Source organism: Trichosurus vulpecula, chromosome 2 (genome assembly GCF_011100635.1).
Source record: "Trichosurus vulpecula isolate mTriVul1 chromosome 2, mTriVul1.pri, whole genome shotgun sequence".
In the NCBI taxonomy this organism is placed as follows: domain Eukaryota; kingdom Metazoa; phylum Chordata; class Mammalia; order Diprotodontia; family Phalangeridae; genus Trichosurus; species Trichosurus vulpecula.
This window is the reverse complement of record NC_050574.1, coordinates 395,545,573-395,564,010: the sequence shown is the minus strand read 5'-3', so window position 1 is coordinate 395,564,010 and position 18,438 is coordinate 395,545,573. Positions and strand designations below refer to the sequence as shown.

The window sequence follows — 18,438 nt, the reverse complement described above, 5'->3', positions numbered from 1 at the left end:
CCGGCCAATCGGGGGAGAACGAACTCGGGTCACCTGACACGATCCAGCCAATAGGAAGCCAGCTTAGATTCGCCTAGCGATATTGGCGCGGGGTTGATTCGTACTACCTCAAAAAAAATTTTCAAGACGTGGCTCACGAGGCCCCGCCTACTCATCGTTCTGGCCCTGTCCTGGGTTCTAGCTCCGCCTCTTTCACGTGCCATTTGGGGCTCCAAGGTTGAAGGATTTATCCCCAGCAGGGATCTCCCGCGTGCAACAGGAACGCACGTTCCATATTTTTTGTTTCCGGGTGAGGTACCCTAAGAATGAGTACTAGCGGTCCCCGTTTCCGGCGTGAACGGCGGCGGGGCTGGTGACGAGAGCGAAGCTGTGGAATGTGGACCCTCCGGGCCGCCGTCCGCCGCGGGCTACCACTGGTCCGTGCGGCCTGCAGCTTCCGTGAGGGGTTTGCGCCAAGCCCCCGGGATCGCTGTGTCCGCGCGCTCTCCACCTTCGGCGGCCAGAGCTCGGACAAGGGCAGGTCGCTTACTGGGTCTGGGGGAGGAGCGACTGCCGGGAGAGGCCGGAAAGAGGAAGACGAGGAAGAGGATGAAGCGGGAGAGGAGGTGGAGGATGAAGAGCTGCTGCTGGAGCGGGAGCCTTTGCTGCCCCAAGGGGCCCAGCGTGTATTTTTGCTTCACCCGGATGTCAAATGGGGAGCTAAGAAACAGACACTGACCCGAGGTGAATGACAGGCCGGGAGGCGGGGTTTGTGGCTGGGAGGCGGGCCTGGGGAAGGGGCGGGGCTTTGGTGGGCGGGGCCAGAAGCTGGGGAACTGGGTGGAGTCCCAGCTTTATCTCCAGCCTGTGCTCGGGGCCAGATTGTCAGTTAGGATTTCTCTATGTAAAGCACTTTTTTGCATCTGCCTACCCTCATAAAATTTCCAGAAATATTGAAGCCTCAGGGGAAAAGTTCTGTTTTCAAGAAAATTTCCTGTACAGATCCCTAATTGCCTTCAAGATATAATAAAAAAAAACGCCAAGCACTGTGCTAAGATCTGGAAAGACAAAGACAAAAAAGAGACTACTCCCAGCCCTCCGAGGGTTCACGAAGGGAGGGTCTTAAATTGGCTCTCCATCATCTGGATCCAACCTGCCTTTCCAGCCTTATTATTCCTATTCATTTATTTCAATTCAGTAAACTTGTATGCAGTGCCAACTATGTGCCAGGCTGACCCTCTCTCCTGCACTAGCTGTTCTCCACCCCCACCCACTCCCGAATTTTTATCTCCATTGCACACTGCTCAGTACTGCTACCTACTCCATGAAGGCTTCCCTGATTCCTATCCCTCCTTGAAAATGACCGTGTTTAGATGTATTATTACCCTCTCCCTCCCTTGCCCCAGCCTTAAGGTATAAGCTCCTTAGGTTCAAAAAAATAAACTTTTGGAGGTTCAAAATGAGAAGTGTCCAGATGACTGGGGAGTAAAATGAAGTAAAGCTAGAGCCTGCTGATACTCCAGGCCTTGTGAGCATTCACAGATTAGAACATCTGGGCCCCAGGGTGAGATATCCTCAACTGTTAGGTCCTTTTAGGCATGTTTTATGGTCCTAAAGGCCAGGCAGCTGGTGGAAAGATACAGGGGAATAAAGAAGCTAAAGAGACAATTTTTAGTTTGATATAAGGAAAGACTATATAACTACTATTCCAAAGTGAAATGAGTTTCCCCAGGAAAGTAATTGAAGTGGAATTTGAGATTACAATGAAACATTCAGGTAGAGATACATAAATAAAACAGAACCTCTTTCCGAAAGAAAATGTCCATCAGGATGACAACCCATTCTGGTTTCACATTGTCGCCTGTTTTCTTGCATTGTGATGATAAAATTTACCGAGACCTTGATTTTTCCACAAAGCTGAGCTTCAGGTGGCCGAGGCAAAAGCCCTAGTGCACACCCTGATGAACTGGTCGGTGGAAGAGACGATGATTGTATCAACAAAAACCCCAGACAAGAAGCTGGTGTTTGGCAAAGGGAATTTTGAGCTTTTAACAGGTGAGTGGGACGAGGAAGCATTGATACTGGATTTTCTGTAGTGTTAACAGTGATTCCAAGCTCTATTCTTGCATCTCATTCAACTCTGGATGTGAAAAGTCAAAAGTGATTCTTGATTATTACTATATAATACAAAGGTTGAAACTTATGTAGTGAATTGTGAAACCAGCCTCAGAGAACTAGTATAAGTGCATCAGAAGATAGAAGTAACACATGAATGTGATGCCCAATTGTGTCATTAGCCTTTGCATATGTATATACATAGCCTGCTACAGTTTTAATTGAAAATAGAAGCCTCAGAAATTGTTACTCTGTAACTTATTAGCAAAGATTTGATTCATATCACTTGATTAAATGTTTGTGGTCTATTATATTTTTAATACGTTGAGGCAGTATGTGCAAAGTGGAATTTCAGCCAAAACCATTTAATCTCTTTAGTCATAGTTTTGCAGCAGAAATAACAGTTGGGAATCAATCAAAAGTTTCCAGCCCTCAGCCAACTTACCATAACAAATTCAAGAATCTTTTTTTTTCCTTTTCCTTTTTTTTTTTTTGGCAGGGCAGTTGGGGTTAAGTGACTTGCCCAAGGTCACACAGCTAGTATGTGTCAAGTGTCTGAGGTTGGATTTGAACTCAGGTTCTCCTGACTCCAGGGCGGGTGCTCTACTCACTGTGCCACCTAGCTGCCCCCAAATTTAAGAATCTACATCACTCTATTGAATTCTCCTCTCTTTTTTTTTTATCAGTGTCCTCTACTCCGGAGAGCAGATGTCATTTCCTCTATTTAATCTGATTTGGCATGCTTTCCTCCCAGGTAGAGAACAACATTTATTTCCTAACCCTCCCAACTACAAGTTCACTTTCTCTAAGAAACTTTGCTATACTAAGCAATTGTCCTGTGGTAGAAGAGGCACTGGCTTTGAAATCAGAAGATGCCAGTCTGAGATGCTAGTCACTTAACCTATCTAAAACTTGATTTACTGCCTTCCCCCCCAAAAAATGAGGCACTTGTAATACAAGATTTTTTGAGGATCAGATGTGTCATAATGTATGTAAAGCACTTTGTAGACCATAAAGCATTACATAAATACTAATTGTGACTATTTCATTACTTCGTCTTGTTTCCATTTAGCCACTACGGCAGTTTGTTGACATTATTATTTATATATTAAGAAAATAAGTTCCCAAAGGTCTAGAAGAGATCCTCTCTATAATGTACTCTAACCCCAGAGTGCAAGTTCTGTAAAATTTCATTTGATTTTCTCTTTTCCTTAGAAAAAATTAGAGGATCACCACAAATAACTTCTGTCTTCCTGAATGTAGAAAGAATGAGTCCATTGACAAAGGTATGATAATTTTTTGTTCATTTAGATGGATGCCTTGCAGTAAAACATGGAATAAATTTAAAACCTGTTAAAAAGATGTGTAGATAAAAGAAAGTTATGCTTTTAGAAGATCTAGCCCAAAGTGCTATCCTCAATATCAACTGTATAACTCTGTCAGCTCTTCAGATCAAGAAGGTAGCACTTCTTTTCTATAATTCTATATATTGGGAGCTCTCTGAATTACAGTATGGCTAATGATCATCCATATATATGGGAAGCAAAATAGATAATTTCTGCTTGTAATTCATAATCTTGCATTTCATTTAACTCCCATTACCCATTGCCCCAGGGGTGTGAGTAGTCTTAGGTAATAGTTCTATTTTGAGCTCTTTTCCCCATCTATGTTCAATAAGAATTTAGTGGCCATTTTTGGCTATATGATACATATCCTGTTGCCTGTTACTTGTTTTTCCATGTCTTTTTGTTTTTTGGTTTCATTTATTTGTTTATTTTTTAAAGAAAGAACTTGAAACTGCCTGGGGAGTAGAGGTGTTTGACCGATTCACAATTGTTCTTCATATTTTCCGCTGCAATGCTATGACTAAGGAAGCGAAACTTCAGATTGCTTTGGCTGAAATTCCACTTCTCAGGTATTTCCATGCAATAGCCCTCTAAACAGAACCTTTATCATGCCATCACTTCCATCTCCCCTAAGCAAAATCAAGTAAAAATGCACCCTCTATTTACAAATTAAAATGTTCATCCTCAGAGAGTTTCTCATTCTCTGCTTTGAAAATTTTGTGTTATCATTACACTCTCACTAAAAATCATATTAATAATAGCAGATATCCATGCCAGTCCCTCATTTTGCGGGTGGTCATCTTGGTTTTCAAAAGCTATACCAGCAGAGCACAAGTTCTGGCAAGGCCCTCCCAAGGTAGAAAGCTGTTAAGTATTATCCTGGTGCAGACCATATGTATGCATCTGAGGAACAGTCTAGCTATGTTCAGAGAAGCTTATTACCAGGTTGATATAAGGGCAATGAATTTTTCAGCCACTGCAACTCATAGAGACTGTAAAAGGGTTAGTCTTCATCAGTGGTGGAAAGACCCATACCAACAAAATGACAAATCCTTGTTAGAAGTATTAAAGAAAAGCAATGGCAGTTATCCAGCCAGGTATAACATCTTAACATGGTTTTTTAGGGACAAAAATTTGTTATAAATCTTGTGATTGAGAATGCCTTATCAAGTTCCTTTACATTACTCAGATATTCAGGTGGATCTGAGATAACATTGATTTGGATATTCCTTCCATCCTGTGAAAGTCTTGTCCATGTCCTCCCATAAGTTCACCACAGGGAAATCCACCCAACATGTTGGAGGTTTTCCTCATTGTTTCCTGACATAACAAAGACATCAGAGGATCTCTCAAGTAGTCCATCTGGTATCCCTTGCCCTCACCATGTGACCAGTCTCTGATTTTCTATCTTATATTTCCCTAATGACATCTGTCATTCCTGTTCTTCAAGATTTCTTATTTGTTATATGAGGTAGGCTTCTCACAGTCACCACACACCTATTATCCTCTGTGTAATTTGTTTTCAGTTCTTCAGAGATGATTGTCTCACAGCCATAACCTTACAACTTTAATCTAGCGACCTCTGGACCATGCTATCTGCCCTAGAACCATGTTCTTCAATTTTCCGGGGCCTTTCCATCAACCCTGCAACTGTACTGAACTTTTGTATATCACACCAATTAGCGTGAGCACCTTGAGAGCAGGGACTTGTCAACTTTTTTGTGTTTCGCGTGATGTGTCATTGAACAAGGGTTTCTCTATTATTCTGTCTTTCAAAGAATCTTGAATGATTTTGATGTGTGAATGAAAGACATATAGGAAGAGAGTCTCTAAGGTTATAAGCGAACTCTCTCTACATTGGCTGCTTGCTGCTCTTCCCCTCTTTGTTCTATCTAGTGCCATTTTTACCTCCTTTAAGGCTATCTGAGACTGTAATTTTAGAATCCAAGTGTAGTTTCTACTATCTTTAATAGTGAAATTAGTTTGGTATTTAAAAAAGGATCTTTGAAGATCTTTAACATTTTTCTTCTGTTTGTAATCCTCCTTCCACTTTCATTCTTAAATGCCTTCAAGATGACTTTGCTTGATTGGGTCTCTCATCAAGCTTTCTTTTACTGAGTTTGATCTGCCTTTGCTTATCTCTGTTTCATGACACAGTTTTGTTCATAATATTTCTGTGAAGAGTTTCTTCAAGGTTTTACCCAAAATTTTGTATTCTAAATTGAAAGTACCTTTGGCACTCTCTCTCTACTAGGCAAGCAAGTGTTTGATAAGAAAACTGCTTTTTAGGCTCTTTTGGTTTCTTTGTTATGACAGTTGATTTGTGGGTTTTTAGCTGCTATAAAAATTATTATAAATGGTATCAGTGTCATTTCTATTGTCCATTAAACATCTTTTATTTTTGATAACTTATTTAGATAGATCAGGATTTAGTTATTTCAATTACATGCCATCACTTTTCCTCACTCTAGTTCTTCTAGCACTATACTAATTCTGATCTTTGCCCTAACAAGTTGATAGTCTGACAGTACACAGATTAAAACTCTGCCATCAATAACAAGTCATTTCCTGTCTGTTAAAATACAGTCAGTTTCATTTTTTTTGTGACAAAGACCCCAGCATAGTTTGCTCAAAAGAATGTTTGTTGATTATTAATTATTTTTTATATTTAGAGACACATTTAAGCTGCATGATTTACTTCCATTTTTGTTACTTTCATATTTAGATTTTTATTCTACTTTTGACTACAATTTTTATGCTTTGTATTATGAATCTGTGATCAATGAGCATACATGCTAAGTGTTTTAAAGCAATTTCACTTCTATTTTACTACCAGGTCAAATCTGAGAAATGAAGTTGCTCAATTAGATCAGCAAGGTGGTGGTGGCTCTCGCTCTATGATGGGATCAGGTAAAATACAATACTGTAGTCTATGTGTGGGTACAAATGAAGCCAGTAGCAAAGGTGTTTAAAGTTACTGTACAAGTAAACATATTGGGAATATTCCTCACATTGTAATATTGTGGGTTTAGGACACATTCAGAATTGGAAAAAAAATTCATAATCATGCCATCTCTTCTGTCTCCCTATCCACATTACTCACTAACAAAGTACAGTTTTGCCAGATACCTAGCATATATATGCATTGCAATGAAAATGCTGCTTTGAGCTGTGAGTGACCTTTTTTCAATTTCTATTAGAGCAGAAGGTATAGAAGCTATGTGAGAAACACAGTCAATAATGAGCTCTTAATTACTGTGAATTAGTGTTGAAAAGGGATATACTGATTCCAAATTTGTTTCCCTTATGAAGACCTTTAATAAAAACTTTTTTTTCTATTTTTATCCTATTCTTACTAAAAAACAAAACCAAACTGGGTTTTTAGGAGAAACATTCATGCAACTACAGCAGCGTATCTTAAAAGAGAAAGAAATTAAAATTAAGAAGGCCCTGGAGAAGCTTAAGAAAAGAAGACATCTTCTCAGAAGTCAACGTAAGAAGCGTGAGCTTCCCATTATTTCTGTAATGGGATACACAAATTGTGGTAAGGAGAAAGTCTAATGTGTGTAGGGAATTTTATTTGTCTTTAGGGTGTTTTTTTAATGCTTCCTTGGAAGTGCTTTAGGATATTCTAAGTAGAAACATTAGAAGATTGATTAATATTTATTGAGAGCCAGCACATATTTTGCTATAAAGAATAAACTCAAAATAAACTCCTCAATGGGAAATTCTATTCTATTGGACCAAATTAACGTCAATCAAATATTCCTTAACCACCTATTTAATATCTGTCTATCATTTTAATAGGCACTTCTAGATATGTTTTCTTTTTATGGATGTTTTCTGATTTGAAGTCCCAGGATTATTACAGATAATGAAATAGAACATTTATTAGAAGGACAAAGCCATTTTATGTTTCAAATTAATAAGATCTTGTAGTCTGTTTTAAGATTAATTATACTGTTCTTAACATTTATGTAAAGCTTCTGTAATTAATATTCTGCATATAGCAAATGAAGAAAATCTATAGGGTTGAATTTCTATTTCAGCTTTGTTTTGAAAACATAGTTAAGTGTACCGTCAAAGTAAAGAAGGGGCTAGATGTTTGTTTGTATTAAAAAACAGTTATGACAAGATTAAAGATTTAGAGCCACAAGGGACCCCAGAGGCCTTCAAGTCTAACCCCTTCATCTTGCAAATGAGGAAATTAAAACCCAGGGGTTAAACAAATATCCTGTGGTCACAGACTGAAAGTGTCTGAGGCAGAATCTAATGCAGGTCTTTCTAACTCCAACTTAGCATCTGCCTGTACTTTCAGGGCACAAGCATGTAGTTATCTCAGCAAGAAGACTTGAATCCCTCAGGGCATAATGTGCCCATTTACTCTCTCTTTATATATCTGGGGCACCACCTCCAATAAGTCATGTTTGTTCTCTCCTTGCCAGTGTAAAGGTCATTCTCCTTTACAGAAAAAACAAGGTAGGAGTTGAGCCGTTCTGTCTTCTCTCTGTTGTCCCATCCTCCTCAAGTAAGGGTCCCAGCTCTTCTTTGAACTGCCTTTTTCTTCCAGTTTAACCAAAAAACAGCAACAGCTTCTTTTTATTGTCCTTAACTTCGTGTCCTTAATTTTCTTTACCAGCTTCAGTTCATTCTGAGAGCTGACATTCCCACCATACTCTTTTATTAGCGTTTTGTTGCCTGACCATACTTCCATCTTCAGTACATTTTAAACAATTTTATTTGGTTTACTTCACCTAAAAAATATCAAGTAACTAACATTTGTCAATAACTTCTCTCCATCTGTGAGCCAGAAATTAAGCCCATAATTTCAAGATAACTGGATACTATTCAAAGAGTATCAGCAGTCAGAGTTCCAGAAATCTACCCATGAAGCCTTTTGTTGTCACTCCCCACCCTTCCCGTCTACACAGGCTGCCATGGCTTCATCTCGTTTGCCATTCACAGTGCAGCTCCCCAGCTATGTAAGATATGATCGTAAAGTGTCCCTTCAGTATTTGTACGATATTGTTGTATCAGTATGTAAGCTGGAGGGGCGGGGGGCGGGGGGGAATAGTTACTTATTTCTGCCCAGTGCCTTATGAAGAGATACACAATACTGTAATTTTTTTTTATTCTTATGAGAATGATATTTCAGTTTGATGGCAAAATAAAACTGTAGAGCCAAAAGGTTCCCCAGAGATTATGAAGTGCAAGCCCCTCATTTTACAGAGAAGTAAACTGGAACCCAGGGAAGGGCTGTGATTTACCCAAGGTTATACTCCTAAGGGTGGGGGATGCCTTAAATTGGTTTAGGGAAGAGGGGCAGCAAGGTGTAATGGCTGGAGAGCCAAGTCAGAAAGATTAGGTTTGAGTTTTCTGCCTCTGTCACACACCAACTGCATGCCCTGAGCAAGTAATTAACCTTTTAGTGCTTCCAGTGATGCTCTTACAACAGTTGCAGATCTGCGCTAGTAGAGGCAGTTTGCTTATTAGGAATTCCCTATGCCGATGAAATCACAGGTCTGAACTGGAAAAAAGTGAAAAGATAATTACTGAGGTTCCCAAATGGATATGTGGTCTCCTCAATTGAAGAATTCCTTCAAAAGATTCGGGTCACAAACTGTCCATACCTACCCAGCCTGTGTGACTCTTGTCCATGTCCTCCCATAAGTTCGATACCCAACATAGTGGAGGACTTCCTTGAGTTTTCCTGACATTTTAAGGGGCCATTTAACCAGTCTGGCTGTCTGCCTATCTGCCTATCATCCATCACTCTTCACATGACCAGTCCATCTTCTCTCTCTGTCATAGAATTCCTTGATAAGTTCTTTTACTCCTATTTAACTTTACTAATGGATATATGTTTTAACCAGCTCACACACACCCCCCGTACCCTTCTCCATTGCTCTCTTTGTTAAATTCTAGCAACGTGGATAGAATATTTCTATTGAAAAATAGGCCCTTGTTTTCATGGGAATATTGACATCAATAAAAAAGCTTCACTATTTCCTCAAGGCAATTCAACCTATTCTTATCCTCCTGTTCAACTCTGGACCCATCTCAGTGCCCATCTATATATTGTCTATCCCAGATACACACAACTATAAACGTAGTTTATAAAATTATAATTTTAGCTAAAGGGTTAAAATATTTGATTTTGACTTTTTTTTTTTTTTTTTTTTTAGGAAAAACCACTTTAATCAAAGCTCTGACTGGGGATGCAGCAATCCAACCACGTGATCAGTTATTTGCCACTCTGGATATTACAGCCCATTCTGGATCTTTGCCTTCCCGTATGACTGTTGTTTATGTAGACACCATTGGATTCCTCTCCCAGCTTCCTCATGATCTCATTGAGTCCTTTTCAGCTACACTGGAAGATGTAGCTTACTCAGTAGGTTAATATTATAAATGTTGCCGAGCAATGAAAGTTTTCTTTCTTCCATTTTTTAAAAAGTTTTAATTTTTGTAAGCACTTTTCTCTCCGGCAGCCAGGTAACTCAGGGGTCAAACCCTAGGCCTTAAGTCAGGAAGACCTGAGTTCAAATCCAGCCTTAGACACTTACTAGCTGTGTGACCTTGGCTGAGTTAACTTGCTTGCTTCATGTTCCTCATCTGTAAAATGGAGGTAATAGTAGCACCTACCTGGCAGGGTTGTTGTGAGGGTCAGATGAGACAGTATTTGTGAACTGCTTAGCGTGGTGCCTGGCACATTGTAGGTACTTTTGATTTTAAGTGAATACCAGGAAGAGCCCATCAAATTGTCGGTAATAAAGGGTTCTAAATATTATATTTGTTGAAATTTGAATGAACAAATAACTTTAAAAATCATACAACCCTAGTTAACCAAAAACATCAAAGAAGTAAAAAATAACCTCCTGTGTACCACATACTGTGTTAAGTGCTTTACAGATAGGATCTCATGAGCCTCACAGCAACACTGCCAGATAGGTGCTGTTACCCACCCCTATTTTACAGTTGAGAAAACTGAGGCAAATAGAGGCTAAGTGACTTGTCCATGGTCACACAGCTAGTAAGTATCTGAGGCCATATTTGAACTCAAGTCTTCCTGACTCCAGGCCCAGCTCTATCTACCGCATCTCCCGCCTGCCTAATTCCCAAGTATATTCTTCCTCTCCTTCCTTACTCAGAAAGCCATCTCTTTTAATGAAGATTAAAAATGGAGGGAAAAAAGCAGTTCAGTAAACTAATCAACACAGAACCTTATGTAGCAGTGTATAATCTATTACACACCCACATTACCCCCTCTCTCTTCATTAAAGGGAGGATAGTTCTGTCTTTGTTTTACAAGTAACATTTTTGATTCAGGCTTGCCTGAGAGGATAAGGGACAAGCCGTATGACTTCTTTAAATCCCCTTTACTCCTATGGATATTCAAAGTGCGGTCTAATCATCGTAACCTTTTGAGACTGAGGACTGATCCTTTTTTAATAGGGTAACACATTACTAAATATCTCTTTTGTTGTTCTGGTATACTCATTACAGAAACTGTCCTCTGTGTTTTGTAGGACGTAATAATCCACGTAAGGGACATCAGTCACCCTGAGACTGACCTCCAGAAAGCAAGTGTTCTGTCTGTTCTAAAGAATCTGAATCTGCCAAACCAGTTACTGAGTTCAGTTATAGAAGTTCACAACAAGGTGGATTTAGTAGAACGGTAAGAAGAAAACAGTGTTTTAAACTTATTTTTTTCCACACCCTTCTCTTCTTGCTGTAATTTTCCTTGGCAGACTAACATCCCTCCTATTTTCTTGAAATGTTCTTATCTTCAGTTCTTCCTTACAGTGGATTTTCTTATTTACATGAAAAGAAAGTTATAATAATCATGAATACTGTCTTCTGTCTACAATAGCTTTCCCATGGATTAGTTAATTTATTTCAGTCCTGTAGATCAGGCTCTTTGACTCCTGAGGTGTTAAAGAATTATAGGTCTTTGGAATTCTAGCTGACAGGGGTGGTGTAGGAGCCTGGCACTGAGCATTTCAGTCACCCAGGCTAACCCTCAGTCTCGCTCCCTTCATATGTATTGTTTATTAGTTGATTGATCTAGCTTGGTTGCTTCTTCATACAGCCTTAACAGCGCTTGCTAATTTTCTTCTTTGTTACCCAGGTATGAACCTACAGAACCAAATGCTATAACCATTTCTGCTCTCCTTGGGCATGGATTGGAGAAACTGAAAGCAGAAATAGAAAGTGCAGTTTTGAAAGCAACTGGAAAAAAGCTTCTCACTCTTAAAATTAAGCTGCAAGGAGCTCAGCTAAGGTAAAAAGAGAGCTAACCAGTGTTGACTGGAACAATGATAATTAATCACTACAATGAGTCATCAGTGCATTGACTTAAAAACAAATTTGATTAAAAACCCAAGATAAACAACTGCTTAAAAAAGCTTCATAATCAGATTTTGCATTTTCCTGAAGGCAAAGGGGAGGTTTTTATGTCTCTGAAGCAAATTCAGTTTTGATATCTGAAAGTTATATTCTTGAAGAAATCTAGTGCAGATGCCGTAACATAACTCGAGCAGCATCTCAAAACCCTGCAGAGTAATCTGGTATATGGACAGGAAATTAAAGATAATATCTGGAATGGGAAATACTAAGGCAATAGAAAGTTTGCAATGAAGGGCTGAATGGAAGTCATCGGATAAAGGGTAATTGACCCAGGCATCGTTCAGACCTAGTCTTGGGAAAAAAATAACAAAGTTATTAATTTACACACAAATTTAACAAGAGGTCATTTAGAAGGACAAGACTTCAGAACATCAACTAATTATCATGTTCAAGATGAAAAGTACTGTAATATTAGGGGAGAAGGTAAAAGGTGGCCAGTCAAGTGCAGAACTGGAAAGTGGGTTGGATGGACCCAAGAGTAATCGTCCGTTGTTCAACGCCCTCTTGGAAAGAGGTCTCCAGTGGAGTACCCCAGGATTTGAGTTTAGCTGTGTACTCTTTAACGGCTTTATCGGTGACTTGAATAAAGGCATAGATGCTACGTTTCTCACCCTTAAGAGATGACATAGCTAATATGCTGGATGACAAACAGTCTTCAAAAATATCTTGACAGTCTAGAACACAGGGCTGTATCTAGTCAGATAAATTTTATTGGAGATAAACATAAAGTCTTACATTTGAGTTCAAAACATCAATTTCGTGAGCACAAGGTGGGGCAGGTGTAGCTAGATAAAAAAGATATGGGGGTCTTAGAAGACTGCAGGCTCAATCTGAGTCAAGAGGGTGACATGGAAGCATTTATGTGGTGCCTACTAAATGGCAGACAGGCGCTAATAGGGATGCAGAGACAAAAATAAAACAGGCCTTGCCCTCTGCTAGCTTCCATTCTATTGAAGAGGAAACTATGAATAGAGATAAGTAAATGCAAAACACATACAAAGTAATGGAAGAGGGGAGATTCACAACTGGGGGGCAGAGAATAAACCAGTACAGGAGATAGCGCTTGAAGCAAGCCTTAAGGGAAACAAGGGGCAATACAAGATAGAGGGAAGGCATGGGAATATCCTGTGCACAGGTGGAGTTGGGATATGAAATGTTGTGTGTGAGGAACAACAGATAAGCCAATTTGACTGAAGTATATGAATGAAAAAACATTAAGTGCTTACTCTCTGCCTGGGAACGTGTTAAGCACTGGAGTTATAAATACAGAAACCGAGAGAGTCTCTGTCTACTAGGAACTTATATTCTATATGGCCAGGAATGTGTATCTTGGTCTAGGAGGTCACAGAGATGGTGAGTGGAGTCATAGAGCAAATAATAGGCATGCCCATTCCAAGAATGATACTGTTATTTTTGATTACTGTTCCCAGAATAAGGAGGTTCACATGAAGAGGCAAAGCAGGAAGATGGCTAGGTTAATGTAGCATGGTCAGGTCTGAGGCCAGCTAGATGTAAGGAACTCTAATCAGTCAAGAGAGAATGGCCCCAGGGTAGCAGTGGCAGCATGCCACTAGGCAAACTTTCAGTAAACCTAGAAGGGTAGGCTGGAGCCAAATTGTGTGCGACTTTAAAAGCAAAACAAGGCATTTGTATTTCTACCTGGAACAATAGGGAGCTGTTGAAATTTCTTAGCAAGAGAATGACATGGTCAGACCTATGCTTTAGGAATATCAGTTTGGCAGCTTTGTGGAGGATGGACCAGAGGAAAAAGAGCTGGAAGCCAGGTGACTAATTAGGAGAAGGAGGCTCTTGAAAAAAGCTGTGTGATGCAGCGAGAAAGCTGATGAACTGGGATGATGGCCGTGGGAGTGGAAAGAGAGACATATTATAAAAGTAACACTGATAAGATAGAATTAATTGGATATAGGAGAGCAAGGGGAAAATAATAATAATAGCTAACATTTAGAAAGCACTTACAGTGTGCCAGGAGCTGGTTCCCATGCTTTACAACTATCTCGTTTGATCTTCACAACAACCCTGGGAGGTGGGTGCTATTACGATCCCCATTTCACATTTAAAGAATGTGAATAGTGGTTAAGTGATTAACAGAGGCTAAGTGAGTTTTGCAGGGTTATATAGCTAATAAGTGTCCGAGGTCACATCTGAGCTCAGGTCTTCCTGACTGTACTCTATCCACTGTACCACCTAACTACCTCTAGGAAATCAAGGATTACTCCCAAGTGGTTTCTTCAACAGAAAAAGGGAAGTTACGAGGAGGGATGAGTTTAGGGGGAAGTCTAAGTTATCTTTTGGGTATGTTGAGTTTAATATGCCTGTGAGGTGTCTGGGATACTGTCACATCAGGAGTTGTTGATGCTCAGAGAGAGGTATAGGCTGTATTTGTAGATTTGGGGGTCATGTGCTTAGAGTTGAAACCTTGAGAAGTGATGAAATCACAAAGATAGAAGGGGGCCCAGGACAGAATCCTGGGGTATGCCCACACATAGGAGATGGGGCATGGATGATCTGGCAAAGGAAAGTGAAAAGAGCTGATAGATAAAAGGAGAAATAGAAAGAAAGTGTCACTAAAACCCAGGGAGTAGATTTTCCGGGAGAAGGTGATCAATATTGTCAAATACTGCAAGTGGTCAGGAATGATGAAAAGCCATTAGATTTTTGGTAACTTTAGATAGAGCCATTTCAGCCAAGTGATGAAGTTGGAATCCAGAGGGCAAAGCACAGATAAGTGAATCAGAGGATATAAAGTTAAGGCAACAAGTGTAGACAAGTTTTAATAGGATATTGTCTGTGAAGCAAAAGAGAGGTCTAGGTAGAGGAAAATTGGGCATGTTTGTAGGCAACAGGGAAGAAGCCAATAAATAAGGAGCTGTTGAAGGTAGGGGATGGGGAAGGAATGATTGAGGGGACAAGCTGCCAAAGGACATGGGCAAGGATAGGATCAAGACCATAAGTAGAATTAATCTTTGATCTTGTCTTTTTGCTCTTTTGTGACTAGAGCAGAAGATGAGAGTTTAGGAAGAAATGTTGAGAAGTTTCAGACATATAATAGAGAATAGGGAGCTTGTAGCAAATGGCCTGTTTTCTGTCTCCTAAGAGGGAGGTATAATGTGAGAGACTTGAGGAGAAAGTCTGGAAAAATTCATGTGAAGAGTGTGAGAGTCAATTATGGAAGAGAGTAAAAGGATTATCTTTCTACAGTGAGGATCTATTTGAGATTAATTTGTAATGGGTGTAGGTTTTTGTGACTCTCCAGTGGACACTGATAACTTTTTCAACTTAGAATTTCTGTAACCAATTTCTTGTGCTCTTTATTAACATGTTAGGAAAAATGGAAGAGGAGATGGTGAGCCATTCACGGCTTTGACTTTGGCAGGGCATGAGTGGCAATACAGCAGAAGATTCAAGGGTCAAAAACAGTTTATACTTGAACTGGTCAACTATAGGGTCATGATTGAAAAGGGATAAAGTGAAGCCAGAGCAGGGGTAATGGCACTGAGGAAGAGAGGAACCAAAGGTTCCAATGAGATGAATAAAAGAGACAGAAAGATAGCAGGTTATGGTCAGATTGAAGAATTTCAGAGTTCTTGATTATGGGAGTAAAACACTTGCTGAGTGATGGTAAGATCAAGAATTTAGCCTTTTTTATATGGTTGAGGTGGAGTGAAGGTATAGGTCATGGGACTTGAGGCTGAGGAAGTGGGAGGCCAGAGTGGTTGAGGAAACATCAGTGTATCTTGTGACATCCCCCAAATTGAAGAAGGGCAAGTGTTAGAGTAGAGAAAGTCTGTGAACTAGGTCCTGAAATGTTTGAGAAAGGAAATGAAACTGCTTGGAATCAAAAAGCTTTATGTTGAGGAATCCATAGGCTTCAACAGACTGAAGGAGTACATGACCCCTGATCTGGATAGAATAAAAGTCAAAGGACTCATTTGGTTGTTGAGTGACAACAGCAGAGGAAGGATCTAGAAGCAGCAAGAAGCATGCCTACTCCTCCAGAATGAGAAAGTGGACATGAGAGAGGACATGTCTGATACAGAGAGAATGGTTAGGGAAATAGTATCCTTTAGGAGGAGCCCGGTCACCATGAGTATCAGAAAGCAGAAGTAAGTAATACAAGGAAAAAAAGGCCTAGAATACACTACAGTCATTAACAATAGAGCAGGAATTCAGAGGGCTAATGCAGTCTTACACTAAGGCTATGTATAATGGCCAGGACTAGGAGGGTGATATTCCCACCATATTGTGCCTTACTCAGACTACACCTAGCAGATTGTATTCCATTTTGGGAATACAGTTTAACTGGAGAAGAGTCCAAAAGAGGGAAAACGAGGTGAAGGACTTTTTGTGCCTTATGAAGAATTGTAATTATTTAGCCTAGAAAAAAGCATACTCTGAAGAGACAGAGAGACATGTTTAAATAAACAATTAAAAGGCTGTCATTTAGAAGGATCAGCTTTATTATACTGGACCTCAGCATCTAGTGGAATAGGTAGAAGATTCATATAAGCAAATTTAGACTTAATGGAAAGAATAACTTTCTAACATTTGAAGTTGTCCAAAATGTAATACCCTGCATTTAAGGGAGTAAGTTCCCTCTCATTAGAACTCTTCAAGCAAAGATTTATTGGATTTTTTGTAGAGGGGATTCTAATTCAGGTAAGGATTGGAGTCAGTAGCAGGCCATAAGGTCCTTTCCAACTCACATGATTCTGTGGTTCCTTTTACAGCATGCATGCATGCACACACACACACACAATGTGTGAACTGAAATAAAATTAAGACCCTTTACCTTAGCACTGTACTTGTCATACAGTAAATGCTTGAATGTTTTTGCATTCATTCATTACCTTCTAAAAAGTTCACAATGTCTTTTTTGTCTTAGTTGTACAGAGACAATGATCATCTCTCCAGTTTTGCCCAAGATGTATTAAAATTCATCACTGGGTAGAGGATGGGCTTGTATGTTACTTTTCCTCTTAAACCTTATTGAAAGATAATCCCAATGTAAACATTCTGATTTAACCCATCTTGGAGACTATAGCTTTTATTATTTTCCCTGACAGTTACAACCTCTAACCAGCTTTGTTTTAAATACGGATTTTACAGATGATCAAGTTCTAGCTTAAACATATGACAGTTTCTCACAATCAAGAAAAAAATTACTTAGAGACAGCTTTTAGAGTAAAGGTATCCTACAAATCTAATAAATAAATGAACTGGTATATGTATTTCCACTCTTCTCTTAAAAACTTTTTAAAAGATTCCCAACTCATTTATGTATTATTTAATATGTATCTTCATGAGCTTTTCTGTTTTCAAAGCACTTTTAGAATAACTGGCTTTAGTCAACAAGTAATTTCTTAAACTACTTCCATGCATAGCACTTTATGGAATACAAAATAAGTCTGAACTTCTATATGAATTCTGGGAAAAGAGTGCTTTTTCAAGGTAGAAGTTTTTAATGTGAAATATAAGTTGGTGGCATAAACATGCTTCCAAGAAAGAGTGAACCATAGCATCAGATGGATTAATGATTTTCATAAAGTGTTATCTTTTATTTATAGCTGGCTTTATAAAGAAGCGACTGTACAGGAAGTTGATGTTATACCTGAGAATGGAACAGCCAATGTAAAAGTCATCATAAGTAATTCAGCTTATGGCAAGTATAGAAAACTCTTTCCAATATAATAATTTATTCATTACATTATGTAACAATTCAGTGTTTTAGGCATTCTGAAGGAATGATGCCTAACTACCAAAGTAGCTGCTCTGTTCTGCCTCTCATTTAAGATATTTGCTGCTATGTGAAGTGACAATGATGACAAGCTCACCTTGAAAATGATGTCAGATTGTTAATTCTGAGTTGTTCTATATAGATAAAAATTACACTGGATGAATCACCTTTAGTTTCCAGAAATTTGTCGGATGCTGAGTGCTGCCTTCATTTGTTTTTTATCTGTAAATAAATATTTATATTATTTTTGGAGCTTGTTAAATCTTGGAGGGTTTGTTTTTGATGGGAGAGGACTTATGATAAAGAAAAGATGAAATTTGCCTATCCAGCCATGTATATTCTTAAGATGACAGAAATTATACATCAGTCACTAACCCCTTTTTCCCCCTCCCCATCCATGCCACTCATTGTTTTTAAGTTAACACAATTTCACCATCTGGAGAACTGGAAAAATATTTCTACCCATACCTCAAATATATCCCAGCTAACTTATTCTGTCTTTAAACAGAAAAAAAGAAAATGTTTGTACTTTTGAGCTTATGGTAGGTATCACCCTATCTTGCTTGTTTCCCAATTATTTTCTTATCTAGGCTCAGTTATTACTTTCATTTCTTCATTCTTTTTGCAAAAAAATCTAGTAAGCTCTTACTATGCATATTGCACTATCCTAATCCTAAGCATTGAGCTTAAAAAGTTAAGAATTGTGTAGGCCTTGCCCTCAGAAAATTTGCCTTTTACTGGGACTGGATAGGGAAGTGGAGGAGGCACATAGACACATTATATAAATTAGGGAATGATGAGGGCATCTCTTTACCACCACCATGCTTTCCCTAC

At 39.1% G+C, this 18,438-nt stretch overlaps 1 protein-coding gene across 2 annotated transcripts; it reads left to right on the top strand.

Moving 5' to 3' along the window:
• Window positions 1-142: 142 nt before the first annotated feature.
• Window positions 143-17,866, top strand: GTPBP6 (GTP binding protein 6 (putative)). 2 transcript variants are annotated; one of them, XM_036747421.1, is made up of 10 exons: window positions 143-723; window positions 1,897-2,034; window positions 3,310-3,380; window positions 3,879-4,009; window positions 6,277-6,350; window positions 6,826-6,933; window positions 9,626-9,834; window positions 10,970-11,118; window positions 11,572-11,724; window positions 17,435-17,866. In XM_036747421.1, the coding sequence occupies exons 1-10, from the start codon at window positions 375-377 to the stop codon at window positions 17,556-17,558; spliced, it is 1,506 nt and encodes a 501-aa protein (XP_036603316.1). In that variant the 5' UTR covers window positions 143-374; the 3' UTR covers window positions 17,559-17,866. The 2 variants fall into 2 exon arrangements, with proteins under 2 accessions (XP_036603316.1, XP_036603315.1); XM_036747420.1 differs by having other exon boundaries at window positions 6,826-6,984.
• Window positions 17,867-18,438: the final 572 nt, after the last annotated feature.